This window comes from Bubalus kerabau, chromosome 1, assembly GCF_029407905.1.
Source record: "Bubalus kerabau isolate K-KA32 ecotype Philippines breed swamp buffalo chromosome 1, PCC_UOA_SB_1v2, whole genome shotgun sequence".
In the NCBI taxonomy this organism is placed as follows: Eukaryota; Metazoa; Chordata; class Mammalia; order Artiodactyla; family Bovidae; genus Bubalus; species Bubalus kerabau.
This window is the reverse complement of record NC_073624.1, coordinates 151,510,598-151,529,762: the sequence shown is the minus strand read 5'-3', so window position 1 is coordinate 151,529,762 and position 19,165 is coordinate 151,510,598. Positions and strand designations below refer to the sequence as shown.

At 52.9% G+C, this 19,165-nt stretch overlaps 1 protein-coding gene across 4 annotated transcripts; it reads left to right on the top strand.

Moving 5' to 3' along the window:
- The first annotated feature begins 1,505 nt into the window (after positions 1–1,505).
- Positions 1,506–18,723, top strand: DNAJB12 (DnaJ heat shock protein family (Hsp40) member B12). Of its 4 annotated transcripts, none has more exons than XM_055535404.1 (9): positions 1,506–1,734; positions 9,162–9,342; positions 10,725–10,870; positions 12,708–12,893; positions 13,015–13,094; positions 14,168–14,277; positions 15,964–16,136; positions 16,686–16,783; positions 18,257–18,723. In XM_055535404.1, exons 1-9 carry the CDS (start codon positions 1,602–1,604, stop codon positions 18,308–18,310), a joined length of 1,161 nt encoding a protein of 386 aa, XP_055391379.1. In that variant the 5' UTR covers positions 1,506–1,601; the 3' UTR covers positions 18,311–18,723. The 4 variants fall into 4 exon arrangements, with proteins under 4 accessions (XP_055391379.1, XP_055391389.1, XP_055391404.1 ...); XM_055535414.1 differs by lacking the exon at positions 18,257–18,723 and adding an exon at positions 17,901–18,249 and having other exon boundaries at positions 1,507–1,734; XM_055535429.1 differs by lacking the exon at positions 18,257–18,723 and adding an exon at positions 17,901–18,249 and having other exon boundaries at positions 1,507–1,734; positions 16,686–16,831.
- The last annotated feature ends 442 nt before the right edge of the window (positions 18,724–19,165 follow it).

Sequence of the window (19,165 nt, the reverse complement as noted above, 5' to 3'; positions counted from 1 at the left end):
ACTATTTCCCCATCTATTTCCCATGAAGTGATGGGACCAGATGCCATGATCCTCGTTTTCTGAATGTTGAGCTTTAAACCAACTTTTTCACTCTCCTCTTTCACTTTCATCAAGAGGCTTTTTAGTTCCTCTTCACTTTCTGCCATAAGGGTGGTGTCATCTGCATATCTGAGGTTTTTGATATTTCTCCCGGCAATCTTGATTCTCCCAGACCAGCGTTTCTCATGATGTACTCTGCATATAAGTTAAATAAGCAAGGTGACAATATATAGCCTTGACGTACTCCTTTTCCTGTTTGGAACCAGTCTGTTGTTCCATGTCCAGTTCTAACTGTTGCTTCCTGACCTGCATATAGGTTTCTCAAGAGGCAGGTCAGGTGGTCTGGTATTCCCATCTCTTTCAGAATTTTCCACAGTTTATTGTGATCCACACAGTCAAAGGCTTTGGCAGAGTCAATAAAGCAGAAATCGATGTTTTTCTGGAACTCTCTTGCTTTTTCGATGATCCATCGGATGTTGGCAATTTGATCTCTGGTTCCTCTGCCTTTTCTAAAATCAGCTTGAACATCTGGAAGTTCATGGTGGACGTATTGCTGAAGCCTGGCTTGGAGAATTTTGAGCATTACTTTACTAGTGTGTGAGATGAGTGCAATAGTGCAGTAGTTTGAGATTATAGTAGTAGCCTCCTAACCCTTATCCATGGTAAGACTCTTACCAAATCTCGCTGGGGAGGCCACATAATATAAGGACTGAGAAATGACTGATGGATTTGCCAATGCAGGTCATTAGTAACTTCAGGAAGACTGCTTTCACTGGATTGATCGGTAATGTGAAAATCTGACAGAACTGGATTCCACAGTACAGTGGGATTCTATATGCTCCTTGTTGATCTGTAATAACTCATCAAGAAAATTCTCCTTTCAAAGTCTTTGTATTTGCTCTTCCTTCTGCCTGGACCACCTTTCTTTCTTTCTGGACCAGGTAGTCACATCTGGATTATCTGCGCGCTCTCTCTCTCCTGAATTCAGATTTCTATTAAAATTACAGCTTCTGAGAGCTTTCTCCTATCAGGTTATTTAAAATAGCACCATCCACTCTCAATCCCTTTACTTCTTTATCTTTTTTTTTTTTTTTCCTTCTTAGCATTTATCACTATTTGAATATCTCTCTTCATCCGACATCTCCCCACCCCCACTACACACACTAGAATATAGGCTCCATGAGGGCAGGGACTTTTTTGTTTTCTATTACATATCTAACCTGGCAAATAGCGGGTACCCAAATATCTGTCGAATGACTAAATAAGAAACCTTCGTCTCAAATGCATAGAGTTACTACTAAGAACTTGCGAACATACAAGACTTTAAGATCTCGGCATATAACCGCTTGGAATGTGGGCTTGCACCATTAGGGCCTCTCTTAGACGTCCCCCTCTTAGAAAACATACGGTAGCGCTTCCGCCCTCGCTCAAACCTCAGGGAAGGAGGGGCGGAGGGTTTATGTCATCACCCTGCGACCGCCTGCCCCTAGACGCGCCGGCTGCTGGCGCAGCCCTTCGCTCCCCCGGCCTCCCCCTCCCTGGTTCCGCGCTCTGGTTCCGCCATGGAATCCAACAAGGATGAAGCCGAGCGCTGTATTAGCATCGCCCTTAAGGCCATCCAGAGCAACCAGCCGGACCGAGCGCTCCGCTTCCTGGAGAAGGCGCAGCGGCTGTACCCGACGCCGCGAGTTCTCGGTGAGTGTAAGATGCCGGAGACACTGAGGGGACATTAGAACTGATGGGGGGAATACGGGAACGGACCGACGGGAGCAGTTGGAGGAGGGGGAGGGGTGGCGAGGCGCGGCTACGCCTGCGTACTGAGACGCGCGGTGGCCTTCGGGAGGTGTAGTCTTTGGCGCCCACCCCTCTCCGGGATACTGGATACTTGGTAACAGGGGCAACGGTGACTTTAGCTTTCCAGGTGCTTGCTGAACCCTCTGAGATTTGGAGTTCCCAAGAATGAGAGCCTCTGACAGATGGGGCGAAAGGAACTTATATGGAAGCGAAATCGAACTACTTTTCCCAAGGGGCCATTCGGTGGCCCAGGGCCAGTTGCCGGCCTGGGAAATATTACAGTTTAGGAAAATAAAATAACTCCTCTGAAGGAAGAAATAAGTTCCAGAGAAAGAAAAAGGATTTATGACCTTCGGACGGCCTGAAAAGTCATCTCCGTATGTTCACTCCCTGGCGTGTCTCCGGGCTAGGGTCAAGGACCACCTCACCAAACTAGAGCCTGCCTTTTTCCCTTTCCACACACCCCCTCACTGCCTCCTGGAGCCTCTTCTCCCGCCTGCGAGATTCAGAGCGATGGCCTCAACCACTCCCACCTACCCTCGCCCCCAAGAGTCCGTCAGTGGCCGGCCATATGAGCGGCTGGACAGCACCAGGCTGCTAAGCAGCCCTGGACTGTTTCCAAACCAGAGAGGGAACAGTGAGGTTGTCTGTACTACTCACTCTATCCAGGAAGCCTTTTTTTTTTTTTCTTTAACCTAAGTCTTTGGAGTTTTTCTTCACACACGCTGGAGGAGAGAAAGAGGTAGTTCATTAAAAATACCGAGTTTGTACCTGCAATTACCACTAAGTAAACTGGCCAATAGCAGGTACTTAGAAGACGGGGGTTTTCATCCTAACTGCTACGCTGTGATCTTTCTGAGCTTGGGTTTCCTCAACTGGAAAATTGGAGGGCTGGCACAGATAATGTGACAAACAACCATACCCAAAAGGGCTTTTCAGTTCAGACAGCTCTTTCAGTGCATTTTTTCTCTTGAGCCTGCCCTATCAGGGAGGCGGAGCAGATCATTATCTTTGTTCTGTAGATAAGGAAATACCTCAGAGGCTAGGGACTTATCCAAGATTACACAGCTAGAAATTAGAAAGTTCTGTGACTCTTGACATGTTTGCTAAAGGAATAAAATGAAACTGAACAGCAGCAGTTAGCTTTCTAACCCTTCATGCCCACATTATGAAATTGAGAAAGGGGAGTAGTGGTGGAAGAGGCAGTCTAGAATGCCTGAGTTTTTCTCCCTCCTGACTCTGCAGGTTAGGCCTGTTTGCTTTAGAGAGAGTTTCAGTCTCTATTTTCCACAGCTCCTGAGGTAACCTACTCAAGGAACTTTTCTACGAAATCACAGTCTGTAAGAGGGCCCTCTATACGGGGGCGCAAGGGCAGCTCCCAGACTGACTCTGGTACTTCTGGAGGGTCAGAAACAGGCAGCCAAGAATGGATGGTAACAGCATGGCCTGTGGAACTCTTCTGTTACCAGGCCCCCCGGGTACACGTCAAGTGCCTGGATGGTGTCCTTCCTGGGGCACAAGTACTGGAATTTGCTCAGGCAGAGGCGTGACCTGCTGCATATTTGTCATATTCATATTATTCTGGAAAGGGTATATGCCTCTCAGCTCTCTATAAACTTTACCTTGTGCCATTTGCAGCCCTGCACTGAGCTGATGAGGAAGTAGGGGTGATTTAGGCTTGAGATAGGGAAACCTTGGTTAAAAAATACTAGGTAGTTGTCTACACTTGATGTTTAAAGTTTGAACTCATTCCACATACTCATTTAATGCAAAGACTTCTTTGTTTTTGTTTGCCAAGTCTCTGCTTGGTGCTAAGTGGTTGTAGAATTGGTAAGATATGATCATTCACCTTAAGGAGCTTACATCTAGTGAAGGAGACAGTTACAGAAAAGATGATATTGCAAACTGTAAAACAAGAGCTGTGATTAAACAGAAATGAAGCCCAGTGTTAGATACTGAGAACCTCTGGGTGGATGTGAAAAATGCAGTCCCTGCCCTTCACGAGGTGGAGGGGAGTCTTGGGGGTAGGAAGCATGGAGAGTAAATGATAAGTAGTCTCATGACAGGGATATGAAAATAATGGTAGATCATAGTGAGAGAAGGCTTCAGGGAGTAGGATAAGAGGGCGCGTTTTAACTGCACTTCAGAGGAGAGTAGGGGGCTTGAGAAGGGCATGTGGGGGGAAAGATATGGAGGCTGGAAGTTGTAAGAGATGTGGGGGAAGAGACTGAGAGTAACAAGATGTGGAGGCCGTGGCAGTGGTAATTGAGTATGGAGGGGCCTATGGTTGAAAACAGGATGGGACCAGACTGGGGGAATCCTTTCCTGCCATACTGGGATATTTTCACTTTATTCTGTAGTTAGTGGAAAAATGACTAAAGTTTTTGATAGCAGGTGGAAGATAGGCTACTGATCTTAAAACAACATATAGGAAAAAAAAAAACAAACATATAGGGCTGTTGAGTGGGAAGAGAGACTCAAGGCAGAAATCAGTTGGGAGGCAATTGTGTGGCATGGGTTAGGAGTTACGAGGGCCTAAGGTCAGGCAGCATGGATCAGAATAAATTCACTGGAGGAGAGGTGCTGAGGCCTCTGAAAGAAGGATGCTGAGGAGAAATGGGGACTCAAATCCAACCCTATGTGATCAGGAAGAAACCAAGCTAAAAAACATGGGTGAGCAGAGATGGGCAGAGTGCAAGGTGCTGGTGGGATGTTCCAAATAAGCTGTCAGGTTGGAGCTCAGGAGAGAGCTCCCAGTTCCGGCCGAGAGTGCCGTCATCAGTTGGATGGCGCTCGCTGGCTGAGGTCACCGTGGGAAGGTGTGAACGTGTAGCAGAGGTTACTGCAGGCACAGTCATTGCCACATCTGCCCGTAGCCAAAGGGCAGAGACAGGAAGCAAGAGGTGAGATGGAGCAACAGCAGAAGAGGCAGTCCCAGGAGGGCGCAGCGGCCAGGTAGCCATGGAGCCCTGCGTCGAGGACGTGGGGAGCAGCACTGCCAGCTGCTGCAGAGGCCGCGTGGGAAAAGGGCAAGTCAAGAAGTGAAAGGCGGAGAATCAAGAGCATCAGAGGAGGACTGGTCTTGGAGACATGGAAGGACAGACAGGGAAAGGTTAGGAGTGAGAGGAGGCTCAGAGAAATCTTGAAGGCTCCAAGGACCTCACAGTGAAAGGGTCTAAGAAGACTTGGAACTCTGCTGCAGGAGGTGGGATGGGGAGGCACCAGGGGCTGCACTGATGTGCTCTGGAGCAGGGGTGGGGCCCTGAGGTGAGAGTCACAGGGCAGGGGGAATGGAGCCAGTCGGTCCCTTTCTGAGAGTTTATATCCAGTCCTGCAGCCTGGTAAGCAGTGGCTTCGCCTCGGGCTTAGCAACAGTGGTGGAAGGCACTGCGCTTTCCTGGGAGCTGTTAAGAACATCTGCAGGCCTGTGTGTTTCCAGCATCCGGTGTGAAGGTTAGCCATGGAGGACAGCTCGGCTGCCTCAGGTTCTGTGAAGCACCTGCCACAGAGACTGACGAGGTTCAAGATGAATAGCTGGTAATGTCATGATCTGGGCTCATGAACCGGCCAGCCCCGGGAACAGGCCAGCCAGGGAGGTGAGGGGCTGGGAGGCTCCAGGGCTTCAGAAGGTAAAGTCTCAACACTCAGCAGGCTGTGGACTGAGTTGTAACCAAGAGATGTCAGGAAGTCCCAGACTCCAGGTCCATGCAGACGCTACCCAAGGTTCTGGGTGGTGCCGGCTCTGGGGTTCAGGCTCAGTCAGGGAGGGAGGCCAGCACACGGGAGAAGAGAGGATGGGCCACTGAGAGGGTTTGGCATTCAGGGTCTAGGAGTGGGGGATGTTTTAGGACTGGCAAGGTCCAGAGTGTGGAGCTGTCTGTTCAAGTTGGTCAGCCTTTATGTGTGACCCGATCAGTACCCCATCGTGCACTCAGTCCTCCATTTATCTTGTTTTATTGAATCTTCTTTACCCCCCTGAACAACCCTGTGAGGGCAGGGACTGTGTCTTCACTGAGGAATTAGGTAACTTGACAAGGCCACGTGGCTAATTAGCAAAGGATCCAGACTGTGCAGCCCCACTCCCAGGCTCTTGCTCTAATCTGGCCTCCATCTCCCGACTACTTTGAGCACTGTAGGTACCTAGAGAGCCTGGAGAGGAAGTGTTCCCGGTGACACAGTGTTTGCTGGAGGTGGTGCTTGGTGCTTTGGAGGCATTCACTCATTTACTGTTTGAGCTGTCTTGAGGGAGACCCAAGTTTACATGGAGAAGCTAAGTTGACTTGTCCAAGGAAACACCGCTGTTGAGTGGCAGAGCCAGGTTTGAAGCGGGCAGTCTGACTCCAGTCTGGGTTTGAGGAGGGGGTCTCCTCTAGTAGCTTTGTCTGTACAGATGGTCTCACCTCTACCTCAGTGGTTCCTGCTCCCACCCCAGCTTTGGTCTCTTCCTCCAGTTTCCCTTCTTTCTAACCGTCTGCCAGCTTTTCTGAGAAGGGGCAGCGTTGGGATTTGAATCCATCCCTGTCTAACTCCATTGCCACATTAAGCTATTCTGTTGCCTACTCTTCTGTGACTTTGCTTCCCAGGCACTGTGCTGTGAGGCGTGTAACAGTGAGACAGCATGAGGCAGTCATATCCACGGGCTGGCAGAGGGGTTGTCCTGGCCACAAGAGAGTCTTAATTGTTAGCACCCAGAAATCTTGAATTGCCACCTCAAACAGCAGTCTTCTGTGTGACCCAGAGCACATTCGTTCCCCTTTGCATTGTCTTTGTGCAGTGTAGGGAAACTAGAAGGGCTGATTCCACATAACTGCCTAAAAAATCTTCCAGAATCTTCCCTGAAAGGTACCGGAGAGAGTCCATCCCACTTCCTGGCTGATGCTCCTGTGTATCTACAGTAACTGAATGGCCAGTCATATTTTCCTGAGGGCATCAGCCTGGACCCCTGGGGCTTCCAGAGAAACCAAAATAAACAACCTCTTTAAAAGCCTTAGGAAACCAGCAGACCAGCTCCTCACTCAGTCCTGTCTTGATCAGCATCACTTTGTTGGTTTCTACTTTTGCCGTTTCCTTGGTACCCGCGTAAAACTGGAGCCTGGGATGGCTTGATATCTCATGCTTACAGCTGAGTCCAGAGCCTACTGGGTGCTGAGATTTTGCCTCCCCAAGATGTGGCGTGCCCTGCCCACCCCGCACCTTGGGCACCTCACCTCCCTGGCCAGCCAGCTCATCAGCCCAGGTTGCAGTATTAGCAGCTCCTCGTTTTGAACTTTTACTGTATGTCAGTATCTGTGCTAGGTAGGTCCACCTCTCATTTTATCCTCATCTACTGTTTGGGGAGATCCCCTGCAGGAGGACATGCCAACCCACTCCACTCTTCTTGCCTGGAAAATTCCACGGGCAGAGGAGCCAGAGGAGCCTGGTGGTGGGGTCATGTGGTCAAAAGAGTTGGACGCAGCTGAGCACGCACACGCGCACACACGCACACACGCGCACACACACACACACACACACACACACTGTGAGGAAACCGAAATTCAGAGAAATTTCACCAATCCGCCAGAGGTCAGAGTGTTAGGCTGAACAGCTATTCGAAGCCTGGGTCTTTGGGAATGAACTTCTTTCTCAGAACAACATGGCTGGAAGGGGCTTCTCCTGCCAGGCTCATGTGGTCTGGGATGGCAGAGTAATCAAGAGCATGGTTTCCGGAGCTGGACATCCTGGAACTCAAGTGCTGCCGCTCACCTTGTGTAGCCATGGGCAAGATGATCAAACACAGCTCCTCCCTTGTAACAGGGATGACAGTGATGAGACCCAGCTCTGAGGCCACTGTCAAGATTAAATGGGCAAGGACTTCCCTGGTGGCACAGTAGATAGGAATCTGCCTGCCAGTGCAGGGGACAGAGGTTCCATCCCTGGTTGAGGCAGATTCCACATGCTGCAGAGCAGCTAAGCCCATGCACCACGACTGCTGAGCCCACGCTCTAGAGCCGGCGCACCACAGCTAATGAGCCCCTGTGCAGCAACTACTGAAGCCTGCGTGTCTAGAGCCTGTGCTCCGCAACAAGAGAAGCCACCGCGATGAGAAGCCCACGCACTGCAACTAGAGAGTAGCCCCCGCTCTCTGCAGCTGGAGAAAGCCTGAGTGCAGCAGTGAAGACCCAGCACAGCCAGAAAATAAGTAATTTTTTTAAAAAGATTAAATGAGCAAAAACATGCAGAGCACCGTGTCCAGGCCTGCTGACTCACCGTGAGCGCTCACCACTGTGGCTTCTCTCTGAGCACCCTCTTGGGCTTTGCTGCAGGAGCCCCTCCACCCCCTCGTGCAGGGCCAGCTTACCTGTCAGCCTCTGTGTATCTCCCAGCTGCTGACTCGGTGAGAACATGCAAGCGTTCTGCAAGTGGCACGGCAGCGGCTGTGGCTCAGGATGCAGTGGTCCACTCGCGCCCGAGCGCTCTGCTCCCTGGAGCCTGGCTCTGGGTCTCCTCCAGGCCCACATGCATCGTAGTGCCTAGAGCCAGCCAACACCTGGCATATTTGAAGGAAGTTGGGGGCCAGCCAGGCTGCACCGCTGCCCCTCCTCTGCACGGAGGGGTCCCAGGTCCCTGCAGTGGCCCAGACGCCTGGATTCCCAGGGTGCTGTACCCCAGGCATACTCAGGGGCTCAGAGCTGGCTTTGGGCCTGTAATGAGTGGGCACAGGGGACTCCTTCCAGAGATATGGGCCTTTCCTCATTGAATCAAAAGGCACCAAGGACTTGGGTTTGGATATCTGTGAGCCTCTCTGAGCATGACCGCTAATGCCCTGTAGAGACTGTGAATGCTGAAGCAGGACATTGGGCGTGGCCAGCCATTTGAAGAAGGTAAACGGTAGCAAGCCATGAGCACAGCAGTTGTGTGTCCTGAGCCCCACACACCCCTGCCCCATGGAGCAGAATCACTGCTCCCTGTCCTTTCCTCCTGAGCGGGAGGAGGCCTTCCTCCCAGTCCCTGCTGACTCTGATGGTCCTGCCAAGTGGAGCCCCCTTACAGAGCACTTTGCCCATCTTGGCACTCAACAGAGGGTGGCTATTACACAGATTACTTTGAGATTTTAAAAACCTAAAAGATTAATAGTTTATTTTTGTGCTGGGTTTACCCTCAGAGCTGTGGCTCCTCAGAGAGCAAGCGATTATCCCCCTTAGGCCCTCAGGCCCAAGTCAGGAAAGAAACAAGCTATGTTGGGAAGAAGAGTAGGTGGGGTGCAGGGGCCCTGGGATCTCCCAGGGCCAGGCAGGCCCTCAGCCGTTGCTGGAACAGGAGCCCTGAACAGTTGTCTTGCTTTTGCACAGCCCTGATCGAGTCCCTCAACCAGAAACCACAGCCTGCCGGCGACCAACCCCAACCCACAGAGGCAACTCACACGACCCATAGGAAAGCATCTGGGGCCAACACGCCCTCGGCCAATGGTGAGGCGGGAGGAGGAGAGAGCACCAAAGGCTACACCGCCGAGCAAGTAGCAGCCGTGAAAAGGTAGAGGACTGGGCGGGGGAGGGTCAGAGCCCGGGGCTTTGGACGTTTTCACATCTAGAGAAGGCTTCCTGCTGCCCGGCATCCACCTCGCCTGGGAGGACCTTGAGGCTGGAGGATGCTCAGAAGTCGAGCTCGCGAGGCCCTCTCCTATTTCCCATGAGGCCCTGGAGTCTAGTGCGGGCCTTGGGGCCCCACTGTCCCCTGCTGCCCCGGCAGCCCACAGCAAAGGCTGGAAACCGCTGATGCTCCCGGCCTCCTCAGCCACAGGCCAGCAGATCCTGGGCCTCTTTACACAGCCCTGTTTGTCAGAGATGAGGCCTGGTCTCCCCTCCAGATACTCCCCCAACCCACACTCCTGCCCCCAACAAAGACCCTTTCAGATCAGAGCCTGTGTGGGGTAGGGTGGAGACAGGAGGAGTTATCCCTCCAAGGCTTAGGCAGGCCCAGCGCAGAGCAGCTCACATCAGGCCGAGACAACTCAGCCATGGCTGCTCAGGATTAGATACTCCTGCTCTCATTTCACCAGAGGCCTCCTCACCAGCTAGCCTTGAGAGTCCCTCTGCGGTCACTCCCCCATGGTCCTGGCTGCTAGTGAAGATGTTGTCAAGCTTCAGGCCTGTGTGTGACCCAGTGTGATGATAGTTTCCCATAGAAGTATTTGCTGAATTTACATCTTTCTGACCAGACAGGACTTCGACCAGACAAGTCCATGGGTTGTAGGCAATAGGAACGAGTGATGGGAATTTTCCTGGTGGTCCTGTGGCTAAGACTCCACGCTGCCAATACTGGGGCCCAGGTTCGACCCCTGATCAGAGAACTAGATCTGACATACTGCAACTAAGAGTTCAAATGCTGCAACTAAGACCCAGCATAGCCGAATAAAAATAAGTATTAGAAAGAAAGAAAAAGAAGAAGAAAGAAAGAAACCAACTGTGGGCCAAGAGTCAGGGAGTCTCCAGGAACCCCAGGAGTAAAAATTAGAGGGAGAGAAACAGCGTCTCTTCAGGGCCCTCTGATGGGTGGACAGACACCTTCCACATCTGGCCTGTATGCCCCCTCAGCCTCTGATTGCCAGGAGGGCAGAGCTGCCCAACACGGGGCGCGCCTGCCCTTGGGCCGAGGCCCCTGGCCGACCGTCCTTCTGGGTGCCTGCAGCGAGGGTGCTGTTGTTAGCTCAGGGAAATGGTTCCTGGCCCGGCAGAAACAGCAGCTGCCCCCTCTTAAATCCTAAATATATTTTTGCTGTCTCCGCTGGGCCTGTCCTGCTGGTCCCCCAGCCTGCTCAGAGCTGGGCACCCACACTGCTCTTTGATCAGCCACCTCCCTTCCCAGCCTGGGCCCACGAGAGCTCCCTCGCCAGGTTCTACTCCCTCCTCCTCCAGGGTCAAGCAGTGTAAAGATTACTACGAGATCCTGGGGGTGAGCAGAGGGGCCTCAGATGAGGACCTGAAGAAGGCCTACCGCAAACTAGCCCTCAAATTCCACCCCGACAAGAACCATGCGCCTGGCGCCACGGAAGCTTTCAAAGGTAAGCTGACCCAGGTTTCCTGTGTTTGGGTGTTCTGATCTCCTATCCTTGGGAGGGAAGGAGGGGCTTTTCCTGGAAGCTGCCTTGGACCCAAGTCCTCCCAGCTCAGGAGCTGCTTTTGGGAAGAAGGCCCTGCAGTCGCCTCCACCCCGCAGTCGCAGAATGCAGATGGCACCGCTCCCCTCTCTCCTTCCCTCTCCCTCCCTGGAGTTACAGCGTGGGAGCTGAGAACCAGTGCCTCTGCCACGGTCACATGCTGATTGAGGGGCTGAAGGAGGCCTCCTGACCCACCCGTGTCACTTCCACATCCTGGGAGCTTGAAAATAGTTTCCCTGTTCTGAGAAGCTGGGTGGCCTGGATTAGAGCTTGCTGGCCGCCTCAGACCAGCAGCCACAGCCAACCCACCCGTCTCTACACACACACACCCCACACACACACATCACGCACAAGCACTCATCTCCAGTAGGGGACATGGCAGTCTCTCTGGACTCAGGGCCTGTTATTTCTGGGGAGGGGGCTTCAGTTCTGGCTGAAAACATAAGCTGCCCTTTAATCATTTATATTTTCATTGAACACATCAGGCACACGTGCCGGCTCTGTGCCAGTGCTGAGTTGCTAGGCCTGAAGTTCCACAGACATCCCTTCTCTTCTCTCACACATGTCTGTCCTCCACGGGACCTTCATGATCTTAGGCTCACCTCCTTCTGGGGTGTGGTGACTGGCCCCCTTCCCCGGCCCAGGCAGGGTGCTGTGCTGTACTGGGGCTATGACCATCGCCAGGTGGGGAGCCTGCACAGAACAGACCCCCAAGATCCCATGTGCCTCTCTCGGGGCCACCCCAGGTGCTCAGGGCGCAGTCTACAAGCATCTTCCCCCACTGCCTGTCCACCAACCCCGGGGCAGAAGGACAAAGGAATGAGGAGGCAAGGCAGTTGGGGTTAACGTTTCTGCAGCCCTGGCCTCCGGGCTCCGTCAGAGTGGGAGGAGGAGAGGCATTCTCATTCTCAGGGCCTTGCTCGCTCTGAAGCAGATGGAGCTTTGACCTGCTGCCTTGAGGGTGTGGGCCGCAGGAGGAGGAGGAGAGACTAAGGAGGGCTCAGAGCTGGGGCCTTCCAGGCACAGGCTTCCCCACCCCCGGGAGCTCTAATGGGGGCCGGGCTGAGGAACCGTAGCTGGGACCTGGGCCCCAGGGAAGAGAGGGCTTGCCCAGGCCACACCACCAGAGGGGAGTCCCGACTAGAGCCGGGGACCTGGCCCCTCCTGGCAGTTCCTGCTGCTCTCCAGTTTGCAATAGCACATCACGTGTTTGTTTAGCCCTTGTGTTATGTTGTGGTGACTTGAAGATTACATACCCTCCAGAAAGGATGGCCCATCCCACCAGACACCTCAGGAGAAAGGAATGAGGAGGAGGTATTTTGGTGGTTTTCATAAAGTCAGAGAGCAGACCTGAAGCAAGACTCACCTGGGTTTGATTCCTGGCTCTGCAGCATCAGACCTGTGTGAGCTTGCACTTAACCTCCCTGAGCCTCAGTTTTCTCATTGGTAAAATGGAGATGAGTTCTTAGGAGTAAGTAGGGTAATGCCCATAAAGGACCTAATCGATAGAAAAAATTGGACCATCATCAGGTGGTGGAGAGTGAGGACTGAGTGTTAATCCTCCACCCAGTCCAGGCTGCCCCGATTCATTCAGAGGTGTTCCAGCATCCATCCTCCCGCCCCACCCTCCGCACCTTAGAGCACCACTTGAACACCTGAAGGAAGTGAGCACTTGGCCACCATGGGCCTACACCCCCAGCATCCTCGGGCCTCACCTTTCTGCCTCCTTTCTTGCTTCTAGCCATCGGCACAGCATATGCGGTACTTAGCAACCCAGAGAAAAGGAAGCAGTATGACCAGTTCGGTGATGACAAGGGCCAGGCAGCCCGGCACGGCCATGGGCATGGGGACTTCCACCGCGGCTTTGAGGCCGACATCTCCCCTGAAGACCTCTTCAACATGTTTTTTGGTGGTGGCTTCCCATCTAGTAAGTTTCCCTGCTCTCCCCCACGTCCAGGCCTCCCTGGTGGTGATGGTGGGAGATGGGATGCCAGCCTGTCTCCCATTCCCAGCAGCCCCACTCCTGACTCAGTCCCTCTGACCCCCAGGTAACGTCCACGTCTACAGCAATGGCCGCATGCGCTACACGTACCATCAAAGGCAGGACCGCAGGGAGAACCAGGGTGATGTGAGTGAGGAAGGGGTGGGTACGGGGAGAGTGCCTAGTCCCACCCAAGGCGGTGAGGCCTGGAGCGGGGAGTACCTTGCTATCCTGCGACAGCAGTACCCCCACAACTCAGCCAGGGAGCTAACTCGGTCCCCCATTGCCATTCCACTAAAGGACACCAGAGGGAGCCACACTCCACAGCACCCACAGCGGGAGTTGGGTGTGCTGGCCTCTGCTGGGAATGCAGAAACCTCCATACTTCCAGGCAGGTTCCAATGTTAATGGCCTTCGTGAGGTCTATATGTTCTTAAGGTCAGAAGATGTTTTCCAAGCAATGGAAGGTTAAACTTCACAAGAGAATTGTGAAGGATGACAACATAGGGTTGGGTCTTCTTGCTTCTCTTCAGTATTCTTTAAAAATGCGTACAAGAGCTGTAACAAGACAATGCATCAAACATCCTTTGAGTGCCACAAATTATAAGAACAGGTGGCTGACTGAAATTAAAGCAGTTAGCTAAGATTAAAATACTGTGGACAGTTGCAGAATATTTAAAATTATACCAGGCAGAGGGTTCTCTTTTGCTCTGATAATGTGGCCTTCTGTTTTTGTTTATTCATTTTTTAAACTTTTATTTTGTGTGTATTTAACATACAGAAGTTTTTTAAAATCACAAATTATCACACACTGGACAAATTTATTTTATAATTTCTCAACTGGCAACTTTTAAATCGGTAATACAGTGATAGGGTTCAGAATTCAGAAAGGTAGATATAGTGAAAGCCTCCTTCAAGCCCTGCCTCCCATTCTTCTGAAGGCAGACACTTTTGCTCATCTTTTTTTTTTGTATTCTCTCATAAATATGTATACCCACCTCCCACCCCAGTATTTAACCCCAGTTGCTGCTTTGTTTTTATTTGGGGAAACTGGCAGGTAGAGGGGTTTCTGTGTTTGGGGGCCCATGGGAGGGCATGGGAGAGAGAGGCATCATGGCCTGTCTGCACAGGCTCCCACCACCTGGGCTCCATTGTGGCGTTTGCTGCCAGCGTTTCCCTCACCAGGCTCAGCCTGGGTGACCATTGGCTCTTCCCTCCAGGGTGGGCTGGGGGTGTTTGTCCAGCTGATGCCCATCCTCATCCTGATCCTCGTGTCAGCTCTAAGCCAGCTCATGGTGTCCAGTCCACCCTACAGTCTGAGCCTAAGACCGTGAGTACCTGCCGCTGGGGTGAGTCCAGGTTCATGGGTACACGGGGGGTGGGGCGGGAGCTTTGGGGTCTCAGCCCCCACCAGGGGCCTTCCTTCCCATCCTCTTCAGCAGGTTCCTGATCAAATTGCAGAAGCTGCTTAGAATCAAGAAAATAGACCTTGTTAAGCTGAGGTTCTTGATCTTTTTATGGTCATAGTCCCCTAAGAAAACGCAGTGAACCCTGCAGCTCGTTCCCCTAGAACACTGTGCATGCACACTGTTCTGCATATGGTTTCACAGGCTTCATGACACTCTCCCCATCTTATCTGCTGGCCTTGAAATAGGAACCTCCGTTCTTCCATTCCTCTTGAGGGCCCTGAGACCATGAGAAGAGCAGAGGCTCTAGAGTCAGGGCAAGGGTCTCTTTGAATCCCAGCTCCTCTATTAACTAAGCAGCTCTGTGACCCTGGACTAGTTATGTAACTTCTCTGACCCTTTGTTTCCTCACCTACAAAATGGGAATATCTGCTTGTGATAATTAAATGAATAATACACATAAAATGCCAGGCTCATTAGAAATGCTTGCTAACATTTGTCAAATGAATATACGGTCTCAACCACTGATGGTGAACTTGGGCAAGTTATTTGCCCTTTTAAGGCATCAGCCTCCCTCATTTATTTCCAGCACCTGACCAAGTATCTGATATAGAGCGACTGCTTGGCTTCTATGGCTGGAAGCCCAGTGCTCCCACCTAGCGGCCAGGCTCAGCCTGGGAGCCTGGCAGGATCCCTCTGAGCCAGCAGGGGGCAGAGTCGGTCCGCTGGACCCACACCAGCCAGCACAGGCACTCTGTGGCCTGATGCCAGCCTTTTTCTCTGTAGCTAGAGAGCTGAGAGGCAGGAATGGGCAGACAGAAGCTGTCCTCACCAAAGCACTAACTTCTATCAGCATGTAGAGGCTCTTCCCTGAGCCTGCATGCATGTATGCTAAGTCACTTCAGTCATGTCTGACTCTTTGCAACCCCATGGACTATAGCCTGCCAGGCCCCTCTCTCCATGGGATTCTCCAAGCAAGAATACTGGAGTGGGTTGCCATTTCCTCCTCCAGGGGATCTTTCCGACCGAAGGATTGAACTTGCCTCTCTTATGTCTCCTGCGTTGGCAGACAGATTCTTTACCACTAGGGCCGCCTGGGAAGCCCTGAGCCTGCAGTTGGAGCTAGAAGATTCCAAGAGGTGGAAGGATACAGCGCCTTAGAATCCTTCCTGTCATTTTGTTCCTAAGGCTCTTCACTCTGGACTGGGAGCCCCTGGATAGGAGGGCAGGCCTTCAGCAAGGATTGGCTTAGGGGATAAACAAGGGAATGGAAGCACGGGGAGCTCAGGTCACACAACTCATCACAGAGGGAGCCTGCGCTCACCCTGGGTTCCCTGCTCCCCTGACCAGGCCCTCCCAGAGAGGGCTGCTCCCCAGAGGCCCCAGGCAGCAGTGTGGTAAGCAGAGCGCCGGAGGCACAGCTTGCCGTGGTCCGGGCCACTCTACAGGAGGGAGCCTCATTCTTTTCTCCAGAGCAGCAGGGAGTTCCTGCTCCAGCCCCTACTCCTGTGACCTGTGTGGCACCTTATGTTGGGGGCCCCAGTCATCCCTAGCACTACCTTGGGCCTGTGGACCCACGCCCACTTTGCGCTTGGTCTGTTTCTGGCCAGGTCGGTGGGCCACGTCCACAAGCGAGTCACTGACCACCTGAACGTCGTCTACTATGTGGCAGACACGTTCTCCCAGGAGTACACAGGCTCCAGCCTCAAAATGGTTGAACGGAATGTGGAAGATGATTATATTGCCAATCTTCGAAACAACTGTTGGAAGGAGAAGCAGCAAAGTAAGTTTGTGTGTGTTTGTGTGTAGGGGTGGGGGGGGTGTGTGTGTGCACAAAGCCTGAGAGCTTGGAAGAAGAAGGCGCTGCTCCCCCTGTGATCTGTGGGCTGAGCACCTGGCCCTGCCCTGCGCCAGCCTTGGCCCAGCCAAAAGCCACCTACCACCCCTGTGTTTCCTGGGGCTAGGAGCCAGGGGCCACCTGGAGATTTCTTCCAGCTTCCCATAAATCACTGCAATCAGCCTGTTGTTTGGCTGCCATAGGTAACTATGTAGAGAGAAATTGGGGCAAATCTCTTGGCCACTCGCTGATTGGATATCTGGATCTATCTTGGGGCCCTGGGGCAGTCTGACCAGGATGACAGGTTCTCACCTTGGCTGGCCTCACCTGTGTTCTATCAAAAGGGGCCTCTATCCTGTTCCCCAGCGGGGGTCTACCCTAAAGGGATTCTGCCCCTGTCCCTGGGCCCGAAATTGCCCTTCCCCTCCTGCACAGACCATGCTGACATCATAGCAGCCTTAGAAGCACGCCCTAACTTGCCCCATTGCTTTGCAGAGGAAGGCTTGCTGTACCGGGCCCGCTACTTTGGTGACACAGACATGTACAACAAAGCACAGAAGATGGGAACCCCAAGCTGTAACCGACTGTCAGAGGTGCAGGCCTCCCTGCATGGATAGTCCTGGGCCAGCCATGCCACCAAGGTCCAAGTATGAGCCAGGGCCTCCTCTGCCTGGCAACTCCTGGCAGCTCTGGTCTTGGTCATGAGGCAGAGGAGGGTATGAGGAGGGAGGGAGGGAGCCCAGTGATCGCGCAGCACAGTTTCCCTGTCCTCAGCCTGACCCCAGCCTGCAGAGTTGGGAGTGCTCTGGGGTGAGTGGGGAAACTGAAGTCTGTATCAGCCCTCCAGGGTGCCTCCATGCCACCCTACCCTGCCCCCTGGCTCCAGAACTGAGGGGTGCCCAGGGCTGCTACTCATGCTCGCTTGGTCTACTCCAGCCGTATGGCCCCCCAGGGCCCTTTCCCAAGTGTTACAGACTGTTATCTGTGCCCTGGGATCTAGGCCGCCGGTATTACTGGGCAGTCAGTAGCCCCCCCACATTCCCCAGCAGACACTAGGATAAACCATGTGGGGATGGGTGAGCGGACAGCCCTTCCTCTTCCCCTGTCCTTCCAGGCAGGAAGAAATGTGGTGCGCGTGGGAGGGAACCCATGTGCAGGGCAGGGAGCCGACAGGCTGGGAGCAGGAGAGCCCTGCCCCCAGACTGGTCCTAGTCTGGGTGGACCGGAAGCACTCTGAGCAGCTCTACACCTGGCAGCCACAGGCATCTGACTGCCCATGCATCTCACCTGTGGTCTGAGGAAGGGAACAAAAGGTCACAAGTTCAGGGTCCAGTGAACAGAGAGCCCTCAGCACAGAGAAATGGGAGGAAAAATTAAAGGTGGTGGTAGCAGGCTCTACCACCCCACCCTCCCACCTTTACCCCCTTTACAGCAGGCTCTCCCCAGCATTTGCCAGAGGGGACAGCTTGGACCAGGCCCAGAGGAGTGTGGGCAGAGCTGGTCAAGGTTCCTTTTTAGTTGGTGCTCTGCCCACCACCTCTTCTGCCTGTGTCCCCTCAGCTGCAGGCTCTGCTCTGAGGCCATTTGCTGGTGCCTCTGGGAGAGAGGAACAGACTGCAGGGCCCAGGACTTGGCTTGTCGGTGGGGGCTAAGCTCCAGGCTGTGGGACACGTAACTGCCAGGCTAACTGTTAACCACTCTCCTCCCCAGACTATGAAATCCCTGGAGAATTTTTGGTGACATGCACTGAGCCAAGGTGATGGACTATACACTTAAGGAAAGACAAAAAAAGAAAAAAAAAATTAAAATGGAATTGGAGGCCGAACGCTGCACAACTGCCCTCTCTCTCACCCAGTAAATGCAGAAAGCTCTTAGGACAGACAGGAAAACCTGCCACGGGGCTGCTTCCCTTCCTCCCAGGGCTGGCAAACGCTCGGGCTCCACATCAGCTCTCTCCTAGGATACAGAAACCATGGCAACGAAAGTAGAATGTAAAACTTGCAGCAAATGTCTGTGGGAAGGGCTGGGGGAGGGGGCACCCAACTGCCTTTCTTCCCCCCTCCCAGGAGCCACCACCGGTCACCTCAGTGGAAGCAATCAGAGGTGTTGGCCAAGGATAAAGAGGAAGAGGAAAGAGAACTCTCCATAGAATGTAATTTATAGATGCGTGTATATGTATATATCTATTTATATGTAAATAGCACATATAAAGATATATATAGAGAGAGTCTACTTTTTGAAACTATGCAGGGATTTGGTTAGGTTGTTGAGTTGATTTCTTCCCTGATTTAGAAAATGAGGCCTGTTTGGGGAAGGGAGCCTGGTCCTTCAAAGGCTAGACATTAGCCATAGCTGACAGCAGAAGGAAAGTTGGGTCACAGCTTCTAATGTTGCCCTCAAGCCCAGCCTGTCTTTGATGGCAGCAGTAATCATGATAGCATAAATCTGTAGAGAACTTGGAAGGCTGCCAACTTTATGATTAAACTGGAGGGGAACAGGCCATGGGGAAAAGAAGGTGCCCCTAGGGCCAGGTGCCAGGTCAGTATTGTGTCATGGTAGAGGCCCCAGATGACCTAGGGGGATGAGCCCACCCACCGTAAGTTTGGTCAGCTCAGGTGGGCACTTAGTCCTGGCGTCCAGGAGCCCCTTGACCCCCCACCACCGAGAACAGCAGGATTGGAGAGGGGAATCAGGTTCTGCCCGACCACCTCCCCGTTTAGTCCCTACGTGAGTTTTGCCTTATAGGTGCCTCCAGGCATAGCCCCGTTGTTGCTACTGGTTTTTCCTAAGTCACGGACCAAGGCTCCAGAAGGCTTTTCTTCCAAGAGTCAACCAGGTGGCACCCAGGACCCTGGGGCAGCAGCCAAATCCTGAAGAAAGTCCATGACCGTGGGCACCTCTGTCTCTACCCTCCAAGGACGTGATGCCACCCGGCCTTCTCTTGCACTTTGGACAAAGGATTGAACCAGAAGGTT